The sequence below is a fragment of the Lingula anatina genome, chromosome 1 (genome assembly GCF_051362555.1).
Source record: "Lingula anatina isolate TDL-2025a chromosome 1, LinAna3.0, whole genome shotgun sequence".
Taxonomy (NCBI): Eukaryota; Metazoa; Brachiopoda; class Lingulata; order Lingulida; family Lingulidae; genus Lingula; species Lingula anatina.
The window spans coordinates 518,160-539,212 of NC_141767.1; the positions used below are offsets into that span (position 1 = coordinate 518,160).

General features: G+C 37.4%; 5 protein-coding genes across 9 annotated transcripts; 2 read left to right on the forward strand and 3 right to left on the reverse strand.

The window, feature by feature from the left end:
• Positions 1 to 1,401: 1,401 nt before the first annotated feature.
• On the reverse strand, positions 1,402 to 7,916 carry LOC106174046 (uncharacterized). Of its 2 annotated transcripts, XM_013555422.2 has the most exons (8): positions 7,598 to 7,916; positions 6,408 to 6,559; positions 5,443 to 5,704; positions 5,018 to 5,155; positions 4,289 to 4,497; positions 3,894 to 4,017; positions 1,917 to 2,044; positions 1,402 to 1,688 (listed from the first exon to the last, which is right to left on the reverse strand). In XM_013555422.2, exons 1-8 carry the CDS (start codon positions 7,755 to 7,757, stop codon positions 1,527 to 1,529), a joined length of 1,335 nt encoding a protein of 444 aa, XP_013410876.2. In that variant the 5' UTR covers positions 7,758 to 7,916; the 3' UTR covers positions 1,402 to 1,526. The 2 variants fall into 2 exon arrangements, with proteins under 2 accessions (XP_013410876.2, XP_086851529.1); XM_086995403.1 differs by lacking the exons at positions 6,408 to 6,559; positions 7,598 to 7,916 and adding an exon at positions 6,056 to 6,180.
• Positions 7,917 to 9,456: 1,540 nt separating this feature from the next.
• Positions 9,457 to 15,606, reverse strand: LOC106157483 (regulator of chromosome condensation). Of its 4 annotated transcripts, none has more exons than XM_086995429.1 (12): positions 15,420 to 15,606; positions 14,741 to 14,870; positions 14,307 to 14,494; positions 13,827 to 14,009; positions 13,379 to 13,523; positions 13,017 to 13,088; positions 12,616 to 12,774; positions 12,110 to 12,193; positions 11,833 to 11,865; positions 11,368 to 11,529; positions 10,905 to 11,013; positions 9,457 to 10,459 (listed from the first exon to the last, which is right to left on the reverse strand). In XM_086995429.1, exons 2-12 carry the CDS (start codon positions 14,862 to 14,864, stop codon positions 10,396 to 10,398), a joined length of 1,323 nt encoding a protein of 440 aa, XP_086851555.1. In that variant the 5' UTR covers positions 14,865 to 14,870; positions 15,420 to 15,606; the 3' UTR covers positions 9,457 to 10,395. The 4 variants fall into 4 exon arrangements, with proteins under 4 accessions (XP_086851555.1, XP_086851563.1, XP_086851539.1 ...); XM_086995437.1 differs by lacking the exon at positions 11,833 to 11,865 and adding an exon at positions 11,955 to 11,987; XM_086995413.1 differs by lacking the exon at positions 11,833 to 11,865 and adding an exon at positions 12,016 to 12,048.
• Positions 15,607 to 15,681: 75 nt separating this feature from the next.
• LOC147763806 (splicing factor 3B subunit 5) lies at positions 15,682 to 15,994 on the forward strand. Its single transcript, XM_086995503.1, has one exon. The coding sequence runs from the start codon at positions 15,737 to 15,739 to the stop codon at positions 15,992 to 15,994; it is 258 nt and encodes an 85-aa protein (XP_086851629.1). The 5' UTR covers positions 15,682 to 15,736.
• A 193-nt stretch (positions 15,995 to 16,187) lies between these two features.
• Positions 16,188 to 16,841, forward strand: LOC106157480 (uncharacterized). The gene has a single exon (XM_013533150.2). It carries the CDS (start codon positions 16,188 to 16,190, stop codon positions 16,554 to 16,556), a length of 369 nt encoding a protein of 122 aa, XP_013388604.1. The 3' UTR covers positions 16,557 to 16,841.
• Positions 16,842 to 17,345: 504 nt separating this feature from the next.
• Positions 17,346 to 20,999, reverse strand: LOC106174042 (TATA box-binding protein-like 1). Its single transcript, XM_013555415.2, has 5 exons — positions 20,557 to 20,999; positions 19,620 to 19,702; positions 19,190 to 19,357; positions 18,832 to 18,926; positions 17,346 to 18,557 (listed from the first exon to the last, which is right to left on the reverse strand). The coding sequence occupies exons 1-5, from the start codon at positions 20,788 to 20,790 to the stop codon at positions 18,307 to 18,309; spliced, it is 831 nt and encodes a 276-aa protein (XP_013410869.2). The 5' UTR covers positions 20,791 to 20,999; the 3' UTR covers positions 17,346 to 18,306.
• Positions 21,000 to 21,053: the final 54 nt, after the last annotated feature.

Consider the following 21,053-nt stretch of genomic DNA (forward strand, 5'->3'; position numbering starts at 1 on the left):
AAATAGGCAACAGATGAAGCAAGTGTAAATTTTGTGTATTCCACTCACGGTAAACGCTGGGTTATTCTGATCACTTAATTTGACTACCGGGGCCTCTTGCTCTCACATGTGCTCTCGGCCGTACGTGCTTTTCTATCTTTAAACATTATATTGACCCATCATTCAACGCTTAATAGTTTTGAATCAAATTTCATGAATAGAAAACGATGCCCAAAAAAGCTTGTCTTTCAATCATAATCTGGAAACCTTTTTCATTTTATGTTCACAAATGTTTTATAAAGTGCGACTATATGTTTGCACGACATGATTTCTTGCCGTCAAGGCAAGATTTCAGTTATCTCATCATTCCCATCAATTTGAATTACATGTCATTTTTTTATTCAATTTGATCTAAAAGACAGGTATTAAGGCAATAACAATGACCTCTGATAATAGAGAGCCCTGTAAAATATGAGTAAACCGTGTGGCTTAAAACGGCGTCCCTGGGGAAGTTGGAGGGTCGAGATGTTTAACAAGCAAGATTTTTAACAGCTGAACCAATTACAGTCTCCAAGCCACAGGATAATCTTTAACTATACATTGATTTAACCACGCAGCCGTTTATAATTAATTCCTAGAAAATTATTCTTCGACAGGTAACGTCCCGTGAAGAAGAAAGAACCATAGAAAATGTAATTACTGCCTTGCTGTTCAATTATCTATAATCCAACCTTTCCAATTGCCACCCTCGGAGGATGTGAAGGTTTATTTGAGTTCATATTTGACAAACAAAATGTGTTTTTTGATCTACACATTCATTTTAGTGTGATCCGTACGGTCTTTCTTCCTTGAGTCCAGAGTGGTGCCTTATTGACCGGAAGTTTCCTCCTGGTCATGATTGCGGGCGTGGTCAGTTTGTTCTCCAATAAATATGGACGCCAGTGGCAAATCATGCAGCGATCCTATATCACCTTACTTGTTGATCTCATTGTTCGAGGATTCAACCTTGTCCAAATAAGAGTTTTCAAATTGAGCTGACAGTTCAGTGTATTAATCGTGTATCAGAGCGGGTTTTCCAGTCTGCCTGCTGACATGTCACCAAGAAACCGCGATACAGCAAAATAAAACAGATTTGTTGAGGAAAGCACTTGATTAATTGAATAAATTTGCATTAAGTTCGCATGACAATAAATGACATTTTCATTAGGTTACAGAAATGTATTTTGCAGAGATTAAAATCACCCGCAAGGCGAACGACATTAGAGCAAGCTGTGACATATTTAATCTAGAATTTATGAGGCGTTTTCATAAATAACAACACGGTCATTAATTCCCCTTTCCCTTAATTCAGAATGTACATCACGCCTTCTGTGACTGTCACGTCAACTGACATTCCATAATCAAAAACGCAGACCACAAACAGAAGATGTATTCAAATTTATTCTGCATTGTATGATGACGTAAAATCAGGAATACATGTAGTGAAAAACAAAATTTACCAATTTTGAAGGTAAATTTCAACAAAAAGGGAAATAACAATATCCATCCTAGGACTCAATTGATGCCTTAATGCCCTTCATCTGACAAGTGCCGCTGTAGAAGGCAGTGAAGCCAATATCGGGTTTGTCCAGCATCCATCCGCTCTGGTTAATAGCAAACACTCCTCTAGCACGGTGCTCGGCCGTGGTGACGTCATTTCCATGCCAGACCTAGGGACAAATATACAGTGTTATATACAATACGTTATAAAACTGATCTAAGATGACTTCATGAAAAACGAAAAACGAAGAAAAGAAAAAAGATTAACTTAACATAAAAAAAGCAATTTTTATGCCTTATTTTCTTTTATTCTTTGTTGCTCAGACTTCCGATCGAAAATGAACGCGCCCATGCACACAAATACGCACGCACACAGGCACGCGCTGCAGAATACGTACGTTAAGGTTCTGGACATCACAGGGCAGTTTAAGGATCACTTTCCAGTTTCCAGTCGGTTTGGGGTTTGGTAGCATGATGAGGCCATTGGTACCAGTGTCCCAGCTAGAGGGAATATTTACCTGCAAATCTGCAACATAAATTAACTTATCTCAGATGTTACATCATTGCCGGCTGTTCTCTACGTCACCATGTAATTGAAATATAAGTGAACCAGGCAAGTGAACCAGGCAGCTTTACAGTTTTTTAATAAACGACACTTTTCCAGGGCGATTTATTCCCGATATTGTATATTTTATATAAATAAACCTTTATCTCTCTTATCTACCTTGACTTCTAAATAATAATAATAATAATAATAATAATAATAATAATAATAAGAGACCTTCAATTTACGATATGATTATCAATTGTCACGGGGGATTATATCATTTGACGTCTTACAGTTTTCTCACTACTAAACCCCTTTTGAGATCTTGGCATACAGCATACATATTTTTCACAAGTTGGTGAACGGATTTATAGGAAAATCAAACATGAATCAAATCAGGGTCTGGTTTAAGGAGATTAGTCCCTGCCTCTCCCACACAGTCTGCAGCGTTCCTAATTCCTTTAATGTAAAATGGCGTGAGCGACACGCGAAGCCAGTTCTTACCAAACTACTCGGCTATAATTGGCTTGTACTGAGAAATAAATCGTCTTCTGTATATGGAATTTTCAATTACCAAAACTTTTGGTTGGGGGGAACAAAATCAGAATAGTTAGTCCAGAAGCTAAAATCGGGGAATCCTACTAAACCCATCTTTTAGGATAATACGCTCTGTGTTTGTCCATGCATCAAAAGTGAACTTAAGAACGGGCATAACTATCTCCTCGTTCAGGTCGGCTATGTCTTCTAAAAGACTATTTGGGGAATTACGGGAAGACATTGACACGCCAAATTAAAAAGACATGAATCCTGATTAATCTTTCCTGTTTTTCCGTGTCACAAATGTCTGAATGGATGGCCGTGTCAGTGTTTTGCCTGTTCTGTTCTTCAGAATTACCGTACCGTGCCCTCTGTGAAGTTTTGACTTCAATATCTAGGCATCATCCGGGGACAAGATTCGCTAATTAAGCACGCATTGCCTAATGACATCCGCCTTGATTGATTATACTAAGGTACTGTCAGGAAAATACCGTAGTTTTGACTAATATTTTAAATAAACCTAACACCTAGTGGTGGACCATTTTATGAATCATCTGTCAAAATTGGAACATTTAAACAAACATAAAAAATGCAATCTCGGGACTTCATGATTCAGGAATTGACGTGTTTTCATAACTCCTAAGAAATACATATCTATGTGTAGAGAAGCGAATTTCTAGGACATACGTGACTTGAATCCACACAGCTGTTCTATAGTCCAATTTCCGGGTTAAATTTCAAACGGAAACGTATGATCACTACGCCTTTTTTAACCCTCATTTTATGTCTTTTGAGAGCATTTCTTTATCACACTAAATCAAGATTCGTCAGAAGCATGATAACTGACAGCGCACCTTGGATCATGATATATGCTTCAGCTGCTGTACCACGACCTGCTGAGTCCTTTTCTGTGTGCTTTAATTGGGTGTGAAATGTTGGCAGCAATACGATTTTCTCCGACAGATGGAAAAGACACAGCATTGCCTTGAACTGGCTACACGAACGCTACCACAGCAATTTGTAGCACAAACGCTAAATTAACGCTCTGTTGCAATGAGACGGGTCTAAAAGTACGTTCTTCGAAATTTTCCAAACATAATTTTTGTCAATACAACAGCAAACAGCAAGCATGTCACCGACAGATATTTCAATTACGGATTCAACAATTTAATAAAGGAGTGAATTAAAGTGCCGTTGCCTCCCCCCACCCTCGACCTACAATATACCTTATACACCCCAGCTGTCAGAGAACCCCCCTCCCCCGTCTCACACACCCTGTACAACAACTCACCTGTAAGAGAAGTTTGGGGACAGACGCCGGCGTCACAGGGCCGCGTCTCCTCGTCACTGCCGACACACATGCTGCCACCGTTCTGAGGGGCGGGGCTGTCACAGAAACGAACGCGGCGTTCAGTCTACAGAATAAAAGAAATACTATAAATCACTCTTGGTCAGTTGGTAAAGTAATTTGACCAATCTGGTTCTTCAATGTTCCTTAAAACTACTTTACATAAACTTACAGCTCAGTGGGAACTACGTTTTTCATTAAAACACGCTAAAATAGATAAAGATAGAACATGATAGGGAATTACAAATAAAGGAAAAATGAATGTTTTGAAACTGTTTAAGTTTTGTATTTTGGACTTAATTCTAGAACTACGATTGGAAACGTATGTAAACGCTCACTCCAGTTCCGCAGGTGGCCGAGCATTTGCCCCAGGCTTTCCAAGGCCCCCAAGCGCCATCTATTGCCGGGAGGAGGGGTTTCCCAGTAACCACAGTGACAGCTGGTTTAGAGGGGTCTACTGGCCTTGGGGTGACAGGGGCCTGTGTTCCAGTTGGGGGTTTGTACTGCCCATACCCGGACACAGGGACCTTCACTCCAGCCAGGTTGCCTGGTTAAAAAAAGAAAGAAAGAAAGAAAGAAAGAAAGAAAGAAAGAAAGAAAATCTTGTTTTACAGCTATGCTTATTGTACCACCTCAGGAATAATACAGCTATTATTTCTATTTATTATTCATTAATTTTCAAGTTGCCTAGTAAGACATTTCCCTTTACAGTAGGACTCACATTATCACCCATTGGGTAAAACTGTCGCTATGTCAGCTAACCAGCTACAGAATCTGATTAGAACGTTACCAGAACGTTTGCGTAACGTTAGCGTAACGTTCTAATAATGTTCAGTGATTGCTGGGATAACCATACAAACATAATAGCTGGAAGTCGGAACATTTTACATCTGCAGGTAACTGTATGTATGCAGGGTGACATGAAGGAAAAAACTTATCAGAAAAACTTAGAATGTCCAAGGCAACAAAGAGAAAACATTATTAAAGACTTGGCTTCCAAAGCGGTGAGGGAGGTGGGGAGTTTTGTGGCGATATGATTGAGACTCGGCCATCAAGATCCCACTCACTTGGGTCATTGGTGGAAAGTCCTCTTTGCCTCAATATGGCGTCCCTTTCGCTCTTGGTGTCAACCACATCTGCCTCCCAACAACTAGTGTAGAAGGAATTCTTGTTAAACTCCCACTCCCACACGAAGGTGTAACGCCCTGTCAAAACATAAATACCTGTGAATTCACATATTGTTGCTTATTATTAAAAGATACGCTTCGTTTTGTAAATACTTAAGGTCACTGGATACCTACTAATACAAGAATGTGATTATACCCTAAATGTCTTTAGATTTGCAGTGGAATTATAAAAAAGTTAATTGTCTGCAAGTATCAGTGAAATCATTCCCACTTTCTATGTAATGTTGGCTCATTAAAAATCAATGTAAAGTAAAGTTATAGTTTCTCAAAAATGGTATATCTAGTTTTTCTAATTGATCTCAGACCTGCTGGCATCTTAGGGAAATCAAATGCAAATGTCCCCATCGCTTTATCTGTGCCCTCGCAGAACTTGGGGGCGTTCTGGTAGCCCTGCTTGGGGTAAGTCTGTGTGTCCGCCCCCTGACCCACGGGGGACACGCCCAGATCTACCAACAGGTTCTTCCTGAGAACTGAGAGGGCCGGGTCGGTGTTGCCGCTGGAGAAGAAGATTTTGTTGGCGTTGTCTGGTATCCATGGGTTGGTGCACTCCAAGTCAGCGCCGTGGTTCTGGGGGTGAAGACATTGTAGAAACATGATCCATAGAGTGATGATGCTCCGTACAGGTATATATACAAGTATACATATGTAACTAGCCCTTAGAAAGTAAATGTTAAGTGACATTAGTGTGTGTGTGTGTGTGTGTGTGTGTGTGTGTGTGTTTGTGTGTGCGTGTGTATGCGCGTTTGCTTGTATGTGTGTGTGTGTCACTTTTCTTGTGTGTGTGTGTGGAGGGGGGGGGGGGAGTGTGCGCTATTCATTCAGTAAAATATTTTACCTGGGGTTGGGATGCAAAAAAGAAATGGAAAATGTTACCATATCCTGTCTTAGGGTGTACCACATTGCAGTAGAGATGCTCACCTTCATAGGGTGGACCAGTACCACATTACAGTAGAGATGCTCACCTTCATAGGGTGGACCAGTACCACATTACAGTAGAGATGCTCACCTTCATAGGGTGGACCAGTACCACATTGTGGTAGAGATGTTCACCTTCATAGGGTGGACCAGTACCACATTACAGTAGAGATGCTCACCTTCATAGGGTGGACCAGTACCACATTACAGTAGAGATGCTCACCTTCATAGGGTGGACCAGTACCACATTACAGTAGAGATGCTCACCTTCATAGGGTGGACCAGTACCACATTACAGTAGAGATGCTCACCTTCATAGGGTGGACCAGTACCATATTGCAGTAGAGATGCTCACCTTCATAGGGTGGACCAGTACCACACGCTGACCGGGGTAGTAGACAGCGATGTGGTAGCCAGCAGGGTAGTGGACCTGGTCATTTCGGGGTTCTCTGCACACCTGGTTTTCCTTGGGGTTGTAGTTGAAGCCAGTATCTGTGCCAAACGCCACTGGACAATAAAAATAATTACAGATTAAACGTCATCAAAGCTGACGATTGCATCAACATTTTTGTCTTATTTTAGAAAGAACACGCTGATTAGAGTAAAACTGATTATGCCAAATTTTTATTAATAACTTTAGGATATTTTAGAGGTGCTAGGTGGTTTTTTTTTTCCAATATTGGGACCAGCATTCATTGCAGGCTATTTAAAATAAAACTATTTTGACAGGACGGTAAAATAAAAGCACATCTACCTACTGATTGCCACAGAGTAACCTGAACATGAAATCTGTATGATCTGAACATACGGGGATAACAAACACGTTTTATTTGCATTTTGAAACCATTTAAATACTTCATTTCTTGCAGTATTCAATGGTCAAATGTAGATTATTAATCTTACAATACACGTAAATGTATCTTTATTATAGAAGCAATTTACGTGCTACATGCATGTCTTGCAGTTTCCAAAGGTCAAATATTTATTACTAGTCGGATAATGTATGTAAATGTATCTTCATTAAAGAATAGCAAATGTCATTATTATAACGTAAATGTATCGTATTGTTATATTATTACCTTCGTAATATGCACTGGAACCAATAAAGAATGATATATTGATAACAATAAAAAGGCGTTAATCTCAGATTAAATATAACCTAGACTATCAAATCAGCGCCCTAAACGTCACGGGATATACACATGTACCTGTACTGCCATCTACTGGAATATCGTAGCTAGCTGTCTAATACAGTCTCTCTCCTTTATAACAGACCCGGTACATTTTAACTGAAAACAACCAAACCTGGCAGTGTCCTTCGGCAATTTTAATTAAGACTTTTTTTGCCCTGATACATGTGGATAATTATCTTTGCTTCAATTGTGATTTGAACTGTTCAACATCTTTTACACTTAACAGAGTCTTCCAATGTTGACAGGCAAGGGCATTTAACTCATTTTCATCTTTTTCATAACAGAACGAAATTAAATCATTGTTGTGCAACATCGCAATGCGGACAGCACAATAATTATATCAGTTACTTACGATCTTTTGCAGCATATCTGTTGGCCGCTCTTGGATAAGCTCTGCATATGTCCGGCTTGTAGTAGTGCCCGTTCTCCTCCAGGTAGTCGGTACAAACCAGCCACGAGTGGCCGCGGACAACACTGACCACCAGACACAGAGGAACCAATAACCGCAACATTTTCTTCCAGAGCAGTGGGCGACGCGAGGTCTTATGATGTGAAACTTCGCCAGATGTTTGCTTTTATTTCGTAAGATGAAGAGATACAGTATCAGTCCCAGGTTTAAATAAGGGAACCGGGGCCTGGAAGCCACGTCAACATTTAGGTTAACAAGCTGTCCAGGCATGACGCACCTGTCCTTGGAATTAAGTTTCACGTTAAATAAACCAAAAAGTCGGAGTGTGAATAAGCTTCTATACTGCAGAAAATACTTATCAAATACCAATAGGCCCTTTGCCGTGTATAAGTAATGTCAAATTGATCCGCTTCCTGTTTTAAAACAACATTAAAACGCAGCGTCATGAAAAAAGACCTCTCTGACTAACGCTGCCCACAGATGTGATAATAAGACTGACCAAACAAACGCGGAACATTGTTCATTACGGATGTGCAGCGTCACTCTTACGTCTTCACAGGATCTCAAAGAACGCTTGAAACAGGATGCGAAGGTTTTCAATGATTTTAAATTCTAAGAATAGACCAACGTTTGTTTTTAAAAGTACAAATTCAATAAATGGCATATTGAACACATTCCCAATGCAAACAGCGATCAGCAAGACTTGTATGGGAAAATCGTGTCCTGGGTATTATGTCGGACAACATAACCTGAGTAACCGCCTACGCATCAGGGTTCATCCTATCGCACGGGAGGGTGGGGGCAGTTGTTATTAGAAGGCATTGACAAACCTTTTTATTTAAAAGTTTTGTTATTGAATAGTATTTAAAGCAAAATATATGGTTCAAAAACATCCCAACTGGCTAACGTGAAAAAAATAAAAGCCATCAAAAAGTAGATCAAGCGCAAACAAATACAAACATGAGAAAATTAATAAGAATAATAATAAGAATAAAAATTAGGTCAAAATTGTTATAGAATGCAGTGTTTTAGACGAATGCGCATCTTAAATATAAAGCTTTTGAGGTTTTTCCGGTCAACTACACCAGGAGCAAATATCTGGCGAGAGATAGTCTGTGAAAAATAACTTTGAATTTGATGGCACCTTCGACACTTTGATGTTTAGGTTTCACGTCATCGTCGCCTTATTCACTAAAAACACGGTATCTGATACATGCTTCACAACAAATATGATTTCGATATTTTACACATGGTATATATGTGTTATATTTCGATACATAAAAAATCACTCCCTGTCTTACCGCCAACAATAGTTAAATTGCATCTCACCATGACATAAAAACCAGGTCACGTTTTGACATAATTTGATGACGTAAAGAATAAAGGTGGAACTTAACACATAATATAGAATGCATTGCTTCAATATGCATAGTCATCGTCGTGCAAATAACAACCAAGTGTCGTCTATTGCTTCCGTAGTGCTTGAAAACCAAACTAGCCAAGTTCCTGTGTGCTTCAAATAAATATAATGATGCACACAGTTATCCCACCAAATATCTGCAGCTTATATCAAATAGAAAACTACAGAATCATTTCCGCATTGTATAGCTGCAACAAACCTTCTCTAACACAGCCTGTCGATAAATCGTCTCGTTTTTCAAAAATGTTGATATCTTACTTGATCAAAAATAGAGTACCATCAGCAGCTGATCACCGTGAAAAGTAGTACACTAACAACTTGCATTATTACGTTCATGTGTAGTATTTTGGATCAATACGATGAATACATAACAATTTCAAACTCGGGTGGCTACTGTTTTTATTATGCCATTAAAATAAAATGATACAATGATTTCTCACACAAAGAAAATCATACGAAGAAAGAAACCAGTGCAAGTGATTTTCTATATAATCTATCATAATAAATATTGCATTTGCTTGTAGCAACAATAATAGTAGTCCAAAAATTAAAATCTTGGTCAAAGTAAAATGCGAAAGTAGTATAAAGTATTATAAGGACTTCCAGTATGAACAGACATTAAAACTGGCGTTCTGATGAGACTGAACTATTTACACTATGAATCAATGGCTTTCTTCATTAAAATAATGCTCTTCTTTGATACTTCACTATCTACACTACCGCCATGCCGGCACAGAACATGTGACAACACTATATCAATTGTTTGTTTACAAATATAGAGAATTAATCTTAAATTCTTTTTAAATCACGCACAGTATGTCTCTCATCTCTTTACAGGTGCTATAATTATATCACTGCCTCTGTACAATATAAAATGACCAGGAATTTCAGTTTCTATAAATCACTTTTTCAATATGCAGCCTTGGCTTCAGCCCTGTGGATTTACTACACTACCCTTCAATTAAACTATAAATTCCAACTATAACTTATTAAGTCACTCATATTTTATAATGTCTACTACCATATAATGGACCTTGTACAGTATCGTGGAACTAGACAAATAATATAATAAAAGCAAGAATTTTACCAAATCGTTGAAGCTAGTTTTTTCAGCTCAGGCACCTGTCTAATTCACAATATTTCTAGCTTCAGTAATTACTTATACATAATCAAAATATCCTAGCTTTCTCGGTAACAGTTCGTTGAAAAGGTTTACTCCAAAATGAAATCAGCTTCTTGATGAGCAAGTATCAAAGTTTCAAGTCTATAGGTATCACAATGGCAGGGACTGAACAGCTGTTGGTCTCGTTGTCTTGGAGTGTTAAGAGTTATTTTTGACCAGTACCACGGTGTGCTGACCCCCTGCAGACACCATCAACGCTGACCTGGAGAACAGAGAACAACTTGTGACCCACTTATAACATTGTTATATTATAACATACATAGAAAAAAAAATTAACTTACTATAGGACTTGCTGAATAAAAAAGCAACAATCCTAAATTGCAATCATTAACACTAATCTTGAACTGGGGAACTAATGACACTTCATAACATCAAGTAAAGACTTTAACATTGCAATGTAATATTTACTTTTTATTTATTTACTCTTTATGAATAATTTCATCCAACTGTCATAACTTCTACTGAACTGAATGTGAACATCACTTTCATAAATATAAATCCACTTTTTCATCTTACCAATAAAAAGAAAATGTTCCACAATTAAAAAATGCTATGACTTTACTAAAAATTAATAGTCATTTCATTATCAAGTATTCCTCAAGTATTTATTCCACAATAAGAAACAAATGTTCTGTTTCCAACCATACCTGTCTTCTAGTTGTTTTCCTTGCATCTGTGTGGGTTCCCAGAGATCTTCCTCTTCGTCTCCTGCTCCAAGCTGTTTACTGGTGCCCATGCCCCAAGAGAAGATCTCACCTGGGGAAGTTGGCAAAATTACAATTAAATAGATTATATCAAAATATCAAACTTCCATTGAAACAGATATTTATCATATAGGATAGAAATATATAAATATCTCAGTGTATTACAAAATAGACTTTCTGCTAATTCTTAGTTAAAATTTACTCTAAATGTATGTAAAAAGTCAATTTTGGCCTCTGTGAATAGACATTGTCGTTAGGGTATTGCTAAGTCATTTATTTTTAAGAGAATTATTACCAAACAATTCTGAAAATATGCAAAATGTTAGTGTAATGTGGTTTAAAAATAGCAAGAAAAAGAGGGTCTGTGTAGGTACAATTAAGAGGAAACTTCTAATGTGCTTCTCACCTTTCCCTGTTACAGCAAATGACACAGAGCCCCCGGCAGCCACATCCACACAGCCCTTTCCTGATAAAGTTTGCACTAATGTTGGCACCATTTTCTCTTCGTGATTGTTTTCCCCGAGCCCAAGTCTGCCGTATGTGGACCGTCCCATTGTGTACACTTTTCCTGCAGATAGAAAGATTTACATTCAGCCAAAAAAGTGGAAAATCTTAGAAAAATCTTTGTAAGTTTTAGTATAATTAAAAATTGTTTTTTTTTTCTTTTTTCAATGTTATTTACTGTCAGTATTTTGGCAAAACATGTATACACTAACTTGACAAGATTAAAAAACTCCAGGAAAAATGTTGCAGTGCCATGAACCAAATGTAAAACATCCTACTACTGTTGTCAGTACAACATCTTCATTTGTGGCCACAGGGACAATCTGAAGGGTAAAAACCACAAACTACATTTCATGCATTCCCTTACCTGACCCATCTATAGCCACAGTGTGATGTTGACCTCCCTGTACTAGTAATTCTTGTCTTACCTGACCCATCTATAGCCACAGTATGATGTTGACCTCCCTGTTCTAGTAATTCTTTTCTTACCTGACCCATCTATAGCCACAGTGTGATGTTGACCTCCCTGTACTAGTAATTCTTTTCTTACCTGACCCATCTATAGCCACAGTATGATGTTGACCTCCCTGTACTAGTAATTCTTTTCTTACCTGACCCATCTATAGCCACTGTGTGATGTTGACCTCCTTGAATTGTCTTCCAGTCTTTGGAAAATGAGAAAGATTCCAACTTCTCGGGGACGAACCTATTCTGCATGTCATCAACTCCTGGTGGAAGACAATATAATACATTATTATAACATGGGTCACAAAACAGATTCCTTTTCAGAACTGAAATGTTTTTTTCCCATCTGTACTTATGTTACATCTAAACATGCTTCATGTGTCTTCCTTTATTCCATAATTATTTTTGTATCCATCCAAAAAAAGCAAAAAAAATCCCTGGATTTTCTTTTTTGTTCTTATTAAAAATGATTAAAAGAAAACTTTTTGTTCTTTTGTCAACAATTCCCATTAACATAAACACATTATTAACAAGCATAAGGTTTGGATTTCACAGAACCTGCTGTGGAAATTGCTCATTTGCAAATAAACAGGAGAATTTGAAATCTACAACTTGTACGTCTGCACGGCTGCATATTACATGTTAAAGAAAACATCAACAGTAACACTTTCACCCTCATCCTTACCTAACTGGTAGTAGTTGTTCAAGCCCCAGCCGTAGATTTCCCCAGACTGTTTGATCTGAGCAAAGGTGACATAGGTACCCGCCCATATGTCTGAGAAAACCACCTTGCCCTGTCCACGGATCCTCTTACAGTGGACAACACCGGGACTGAGAATAAAATCTGAAATAGGAGGAAATGACCTGGGTAAAACCAATTGTGTCTCCTAATTATGTCAACTGTTTTTTCTGGCCTTTTTTCAAATGCCTTTGACGTGCTTGTCTCCTCCTAACCAATTTAAACAAGGCACTCTTGCATTCTTTCTGACAAAGGGCTCAAACTATTTTCAAAGGGTTCTTTCGGGTAATTTTGTGCACATTTTTATTTCTATTTATTTACATGCCCTGCATCAATTGTTTACCTACCTAAACCTTTTCTACCACCCCGACTAGCAAAGCATTCTGCCACTCTTCCTAGCTGTCCCTGCTCTGCATTGCCTGGTAATACATTACACACCAGTGTCAGAATATAATAGTCAAAGAAGATAAATAAATGAGTAAATAAAACTAAATTAATACATAAATAGAATGGAAAATTAGTAATAATAATAAACTTCTGATACTAACTTAAAACTCAGAACTCTACTAATTGGTTACTATGAAGAAAATAATCATCTTGTGTACAGTTTTGAATACACATTCACATAAAGCCTACATAAAACACAGACTTTCTGAACTAAACTATAACCCTGACGGTATTTCTCTATTCAGAATAGTTCCTGGTTTACCTAAAGTGTAAATGATTCCATCCTCTCCCAGACAGACTAAGTGGTCACTACCAGAGACAATCTTCACCACAGCACTGTCCAGGTTGATTTCAATGGGCCTCTGCTGGGGACCCTCTACTGTGAGACCTATAGAACCACTCGCATCCTGTAATAAAGACATGAAATGAAAAAAACATTGAATGAAGAAAATACTGCTCTTAAACTCTGATGAACAAGAAATACCACAACAATAAATACCTTCAAACAAACAAACTTCAATACCATTTAAATTTTATTTGAGCACAAACACGATTTCAATAGCTATATAAAACTGTCAGCCAACTTATAAATGTCTTTCTCTTAAACATCACAAAACTAATACATCGATTTAATTCAAAACAGAAGTTCCTTCCTTTTCTATTTTAATTTCTCTGTCAATTAACTTTATCTAGTGAAAGAGTAAGCTCACCCTGAAATTCCCCCAGGCATAAACTTTCCCGTCTTCTGCGAGGGCAGCGGTGTGACTGTCCCCTGCACTGACTTGGACAATCTTATATGGGAGGTCCGTAACTTTAGCTGGGGAAGCCTCGGACCCTTCTTCTGATGTATCTCTACCCAGAGAGCCATCATCATTACAGCCAAATGTGTAAACCTGAACAGAGAACATCAAGACTGTTTATAACGCTCTTAAAGTTATTGCATTAGAAATTACATGTTACTATATGTTTTCCTTATAACTACACCTGGAATAAAAAAATATTGAAACTTTAAGCATTCTTTTTCTTCTTTGCAAGGGGGAAACCCTGGAGAGCTATTTCAATAATTTTAATATTTCAAAAAACTGCTTAATGACTGCAATAACTCTTTCAGGTTAATAGATTTGGACATCTTAGCCTCTGGAATAGCTAATAGTCACTGCTATCTTAAATATAATTTTTTTCATGCTTACCTCTCCCTCCTCTGTCAAGCAAACTGTATGCATTCCTCCTGCCACAATTTGTATAACATTTGGAGGCAGATCTACTTTTCCTGGTCTTTTCCTCTCAAACACGTCTTCCCCCAAACCCAGCTGGCCGACATCGCCCTCCCCAAGTGTTAAAACTAAACCTTTCTCTGTTCTGTGACTTCTGTGAAATACTAAAATAATAATAAAAATTATGAAAAATTATAAAATAAAATATTAATTACAACAACAGTACCTGCTTGCTAATTAAATCCTACTCAAGTGTTTTGAAACTTTGAAAATAAGAAATATTTCACATCACATATTAATTTTTACAGAATTTTATTGTTTTTAGAAATACTGAAACTATAAATTGTTCAAGATCAAAAATGGGAAGCAAACACTAATAATTTACAAACATAATTTATAATATTAAAAACCTTTTATTCTTTTGGCTGTCTCTTCAATGACAGTTCCATTTTCTTTTACTGTAGAAATGACCCTTTTTCTTCCCCTCTTTTCAGTTGGTTTGGCTGACTGCACACTGCTCCTTTTACTTGGCATGTTTTACTGAAATATCATTATACAATAAGGCTTATTTTATTCAAAAGAATAACAAAGTTCATGCTTTTCAAACCAAGTGAAAACTTAAAATAATAATAATAGAATATAAAATAATAACAAAAACTATGTAAAAATGAATGGATTGTAATGACAAGACCTGGATGACATTTGGTGACCTTTAGCTGTGCAGGCGTCCATGTTGTCTTTGCACCAGATGTCATACATGTACTTCAAAGTTAATCCAAAATAATGGGGTTATGGTACTATTCAAACTCCGAGCTTAGTTCAGAAATGTTTATGAGTAAAATCCAGTTAACTGTTTTTTCACTGATTAGAGATGTCAGAGCTGGTATAAATTTAAAAAGACACAGGCACAAAAGCACACTGCTTATTTAAAATTGAATTGAAAGGGGCAAGTCGAGGAAGAGTCATAATAAACAAATGCGAACATAAATTAATATCACCTTCATTCAATTGATTTTAGGTAAGAATCGATTTAGTAAAATTTATCAATGGTTTGAGACTAGGAAGATCTGTCTTAAAGCTTGTACTTACGTTGTATTACCACGCCGATTAATGTTGTTGGTCTTCACCCACGTTGTTGAACTGACCGGCATTTATATTATTACGATATGCGCAACTTCCGGTTTACCATCTACTATGAACGTAAATAAATTATCGAAATACAGAAATTGCATTCAGAAATGAGTAATTCATATAATCTACACAATGTCAAAAATAAATATTTTCTCTTTTAAGATGATTGTAAAGGCATATACAGGTAAAGGTAGGTAATTCTCAAAATTTGTCGTTATCCCTTTTATGAACATGGTAAACCGGCGCCATATTGTGACTACAGGTGCGTTGTTGAGATGGGAGACCGCTATAATATCCACAGTCAGCTAGAGCATCTACAGTCTAAATATATAGGGACCGGCCACGCCGACACAAACAAGTGGGAGTGGCTTACAAACCAACACAGAGACAGTAATGCCTCGTACATGGGGCATTTTGATATGCTGAACTATTTCGCCATTGTTGAAAACGAAGCCAAAGCAAGAGTGAAATTTAATTTAATGGAAAGAATGCTTCAGCCTTGTGGTCCTCCACCAGAAAGACCCGAAGATTAGAGACTGAAACTGTGTAGACTTTTTTAGTGTGTCCACTGGCTTGACTACAATTAGTGTATTTGACAGAAGAAAACATTCTGATATAGCAGAATATATTGCCCTAGTCACTGTGCTGGTCAGAGCCAAAGCAGTTTTAGTTAGCACAAACATTTCTGTAAGCCATTGTATTAAACATTTGAATATATAGCATTTAATGTCCACAATGGCAATGAATGGTCCAATATGCCCAAGCCTTCTCCCTAGGCTTGTGGACCCTCTGTGGTTTCAAGTGGACAAACCATGTGATGATGAGAATGAGCTCTCCAAGCTTGAAGAAGAACACAGGGACTGGCTACAGAGTATTGCTGATAAAGATAAAGATATCATTCCTATTGGTAAAACAGCAGCAGAGCATTATGATGATGAGGATGATGAAGAGGATGGTGATGAGCCTGACAGTGGGTCAGGTACAGATCCTGATGAGTTAGATACGGACATGTTAGATGAGCCAGACAGTGCAGATGACGTGGAGATGGAAGCCAATGATAACCTAGCAAATGACTCTCCATCTTGGGATGTCTAATGTAGCAATATGTGCTGCTCGTCTTGTATCAAATTGTTTTTTTGTCTGAATAAAGATGAACATAGCAGAAATAATGTCTTACAGCTTGGCTGTCTTGACTTTTAATTTTTTAATTTCAAGACATTAATTATTGGTCACAATAATATAGAAGTCCTCAATTGGTCAATGTGAGAATGTTGATAATGGTTATTCTGTTTAAAAAACAACTGGAAGTATATAGAATACATTATATGAGAAATCTGCAGACATTCATGGTTAAAACAATAAAGAACTTTTGTAAAAATCCATACGTCTCTCTGTTTTAAATTGTGCATAAAGTTCATTATTTTTATGATGCAGATCTGTATAACTATTAAAAGAATGATAAGATTGTGAAATGTGCTTGGCAATCTTTAAAGAGATCGTGTGTAAAAATTATGTGGGGGGGGGGGAGGTAAAATTGTTAGTAGTTTATTTCTCTGTACTAATTATTTTGGGTGCAGTAATTGTACTCAGAAATTAACTAAGACCCCATTCCTATGCCTAAATCGATCAAGCAAGATTGACCCATCTCTGAAGGGTTTCTAGCCAAATTAAATTTGGCTAAGTGGCTCTGATGTCTGGCAGGTCTACTGAAGCTGTACGGGGGTAATTAACTATCTTTTAGCAGCTTCAGTAGGCCTTAATCTGAATGCAATTTGGGTGGGGTCTAAAATACTGAACAACCTGCACTGAAATATATTTGATATGAGAACCACTGTAGGATTGTCTGAGAATCTAACTGGTGTAAAGTAAAATCTACAACAGGAGCACTTATTACATAACCAAATTTATTATTATACAAAAGTAGAAACTTACACAATGAAAAGGTTGATGACCTCTCAAATAACAAACAAAAATGACCTTGAAACTGAAACAGTTGCTAATTGGCACGAGATAACAATACGAATTGTGCCTAACAATCATCTAACAATTGATATAATGAAATACAACATGAGAGGAGGGTGAAAGTATACCAGTGATTTGCAGCACATTACCTGCCATTAATTTACCTCCAAAAGAACTGCTTACATTATATTTGTCCCAGAGCCTGTCCACCCTCACCTTATAAACAGGTGTGGCAAGGCACCTACACCTCCGACTTCATTCACACAACATTGCTTAATAAAACTACTTTCAGGGGGATGTTTAATAACATCTGTTTCTTTCTGAGATCAATGAGATTTTGTACATTCTAATCATACTTGCTTTGTATACTTGTACAATTAAAAGCTGGAATATACCCTTGGCCTTCTATCCTATAACTTCAAGCAGTGTTAGCTTTCCTTCCATTTTAAATATTTCAACTGTAAATCAGTAATGAAGCTGTATTCAAACAGTATGACCATTCATACTGGGAAAAATGATTGAAGAAATCCACTTTTTAATTCAAAATCTCTTATCTTTTACATTTATAGTAACAATAGTGTTTGACAGTAAGTTCTACTGCATCGTTTTTGCTGCATTAGTTCCAACTATGGTTCAATGTGATGAACATTGGAGTCAAAAACAAGTCATATACCAAGTGAGAGAAAAAGTAACATCAATGCATGGCCCCATTCAGAATAGGGTACTAACTAGTCCAAGGGTCAAATATGGCCGACCCACTTGAATACTTCCCCACGAGATATCTATTTAGTGTCTATTACATGGCAAACTTTGTAGTGGGTCGCCACACTTGACCCTGGGAGTAGTTAGTGGGGCCTTTAATCAATTCCATTTCTGAAACTCTTCAGTCAAAACTGGCATCTGAGCTGTAACTTTCGTCACCACTTGACTCAAATGAGCTGCACTCATCTTCCTCATCCAAGTCTATTGATTTTGTAATTTTTGGTTTCTTCCGCTTTATTTTAGTGGGGCCTGATACTTCCACTGCAGCTTCTGGCAGAGTCTTTACAGAGGAAGGAGGCTTGTACATTTTGTGCTCGTAGACCAGAGGATAAACATGTTCGATGGCAGACTGCACATTGGAAACACGGGGAGCTAGAAAATAAAAGAGAAAATTATCACCACCCGAACATATGACCCATGTAATATGGAATGATCATATAAATTATATGGCCCCAGTATGTATGTTGGTGTTTTGCATATGTTGCACACACACATTCTTTTTTAATTACCAGAAATTCCATAAGAACAGAGATCATCCTCTGTGTAAGGAACTCACAGGAAGAAGTTACCCCTGTTCACTATCTAATACAGTGTTAGGTAGCACCAACAATTTTCTAGCTGTATTGTAAACCTCTTGTATATTTACCTGTAACAGTTATACTCCCTGTGGAAAACACTTTTAATGTTGCCTTTGGATCTTTTATTTTGTACGTAACTCCTGGGTGCAGTTCCGGTTCATAACTAGAAAAGAAACAAGGGGGTCATGGTGTAATTAGATAAACAATAATGGAATGATTTCACTAATTCTAGAAAACTTTATGTTAACCCTTGTGTAGATGAAGAAAGGGGGAGGGGGTTAACTGTTGGGACACAATAGTTATTAACAACTTTTACAACTAGACCAGATAAAGGAGAACTGGGTAATGGCAGACATTAATTCGATCAATGCATATCCTTGAGCAGAGATGGAAAATATTTATCTGAAAAGGCAAACTCTGTTTTACCTGGCGTTATTTCTGTTTTCATCTGAGAAAGTTTGAATCCTGATTGCGAAGGGTAAGATGCAGGTGGCCAGTACGTTGACAACCCTGAAACTAGCAAACTTGACGTTGAAGCCCAACTTCTGCAATGCCCTCGCCACCTTCCTACCAGCCTTCTTTGCTTCCTCTTCACTGAAAATAAAAGAAAATCCATCCTACTTATAACTTCATTAAAATCAACCTCCCTCAAAAGACACAATGCTAGTACATGCAATTCACTATGATAAGAATATACATTACATGTAATAAGATATGTACAATTTAAATACTGCCCTTCCATATCCCTGAAGAAGATAATCTAGTGTTTATAGGACCGTCAGTGCCAGCCATGACCTATGCGATATATTTACAAACAATGACTTAAGATAACTGTGTTTCAGTCCCATGTCATCACCTTGTGGCTCCAGTACATGTTATCTTTCCTGATGACCAAATACTGGCAGTGGCTTTTGGATGCCTTATCTTCATTGACACCATCTGGAAAGGAAGCAAATAATAATAATAATAATGATGAAAACCCCTGAAAAATAAAAAACTATCTGGAACAAAAGATGGGCACTATTCTTTTTAAAATCTGACCAGCAAGTTATTACAAGATATAAAATATATTCCAACATATAAAATGACACCAACCATGTTGTGTTATGTATTAGACTAGAGGGTACATGGTTTTTGTATTATATTTCAATTGTTAAAACAAAGGTACTTATGAGACCCCTGTATGCCTGCAGCAAATAACACTGCTTTCAGTTTTTACAAAAGCCCATGCCTGAAGGAAATGTTTAACAGCAATAAATAAAGCATGCAATACTTGGGTACTTTTGTGCACACTCAACTGGTTAATGAACCTGGTATACATCTTTATCTTTACAGGAGGATGAAGCTTGGGAATACAGCAGTAGGTGTACCGAGTTTGGATGATCCGTTGTCTTTTACTATTTTATTTGAATTTTCTATTGCTTATTTTTGGAGATTCTGTTTCACAAGCTCACCTTTTTTTTCGAGGCCATTTGGCAGTTTTATGAACTCCCATAAAAAATTAACCGATTTTGATGATTTTTTTGCGTGTTAGACTAATATGGTAGTGGACACTCGTGTTCTGGAATTTTTAGGTTCATTTAACTGGTCGAATACTTAATCAAGGTGACAGTCGAATGTGCTTATGTTTATGTAAAATTACATCTTTGAAAAAATTATATCTTTGAAAAATAATCAGCTTGAACGATCAGTCTAGCAAATCTATTCACAGTATTTTATTCACAGCATTGGTTATAAAAGTGTAAATTTATAGAAGTGCTAGCGTGAAGAGTGTTAGGACTAAGTGGTCATACCCCATTCTCCCTCTTGTATTCAACATTGATCCCCTCTGTCGCTATCTTCCTCAGGTTCAGATGACACCTTGTGTTAAAGGAACACACAACATTGTTTATCACAATATCTATCACAGGCTCTGTCTTAGTCTCCGTGTGTTCTTGGCACTGCGTCTCTGTCTCAACAACGATACCAATGTCTGCGTTTCTCTCTGTCGCTGGCTGTTGCTGATGGACCTGCAGCACCTCCGTCATTGTTCTTCGGTTTACACGGCAACATGAAATGTGCTCAGATAATCCCGAATGAAAAAGGACGAACAACTATTCTCTTAGCTCGTCGGTCATTTTCTAGGTAGTTTACCAGTTTGAGTTACTCATGATAGACCGGTTTTTTGGGAACACGAAAAGACAAATCCACACCTCGCCTGTTCTAAGATGTCACCCTTTCGGGTATTTCCGTAAATTAAATGACCAATCACAAAGTTTTTATTCATTTTACGGAAAGGTACGAAAATTTA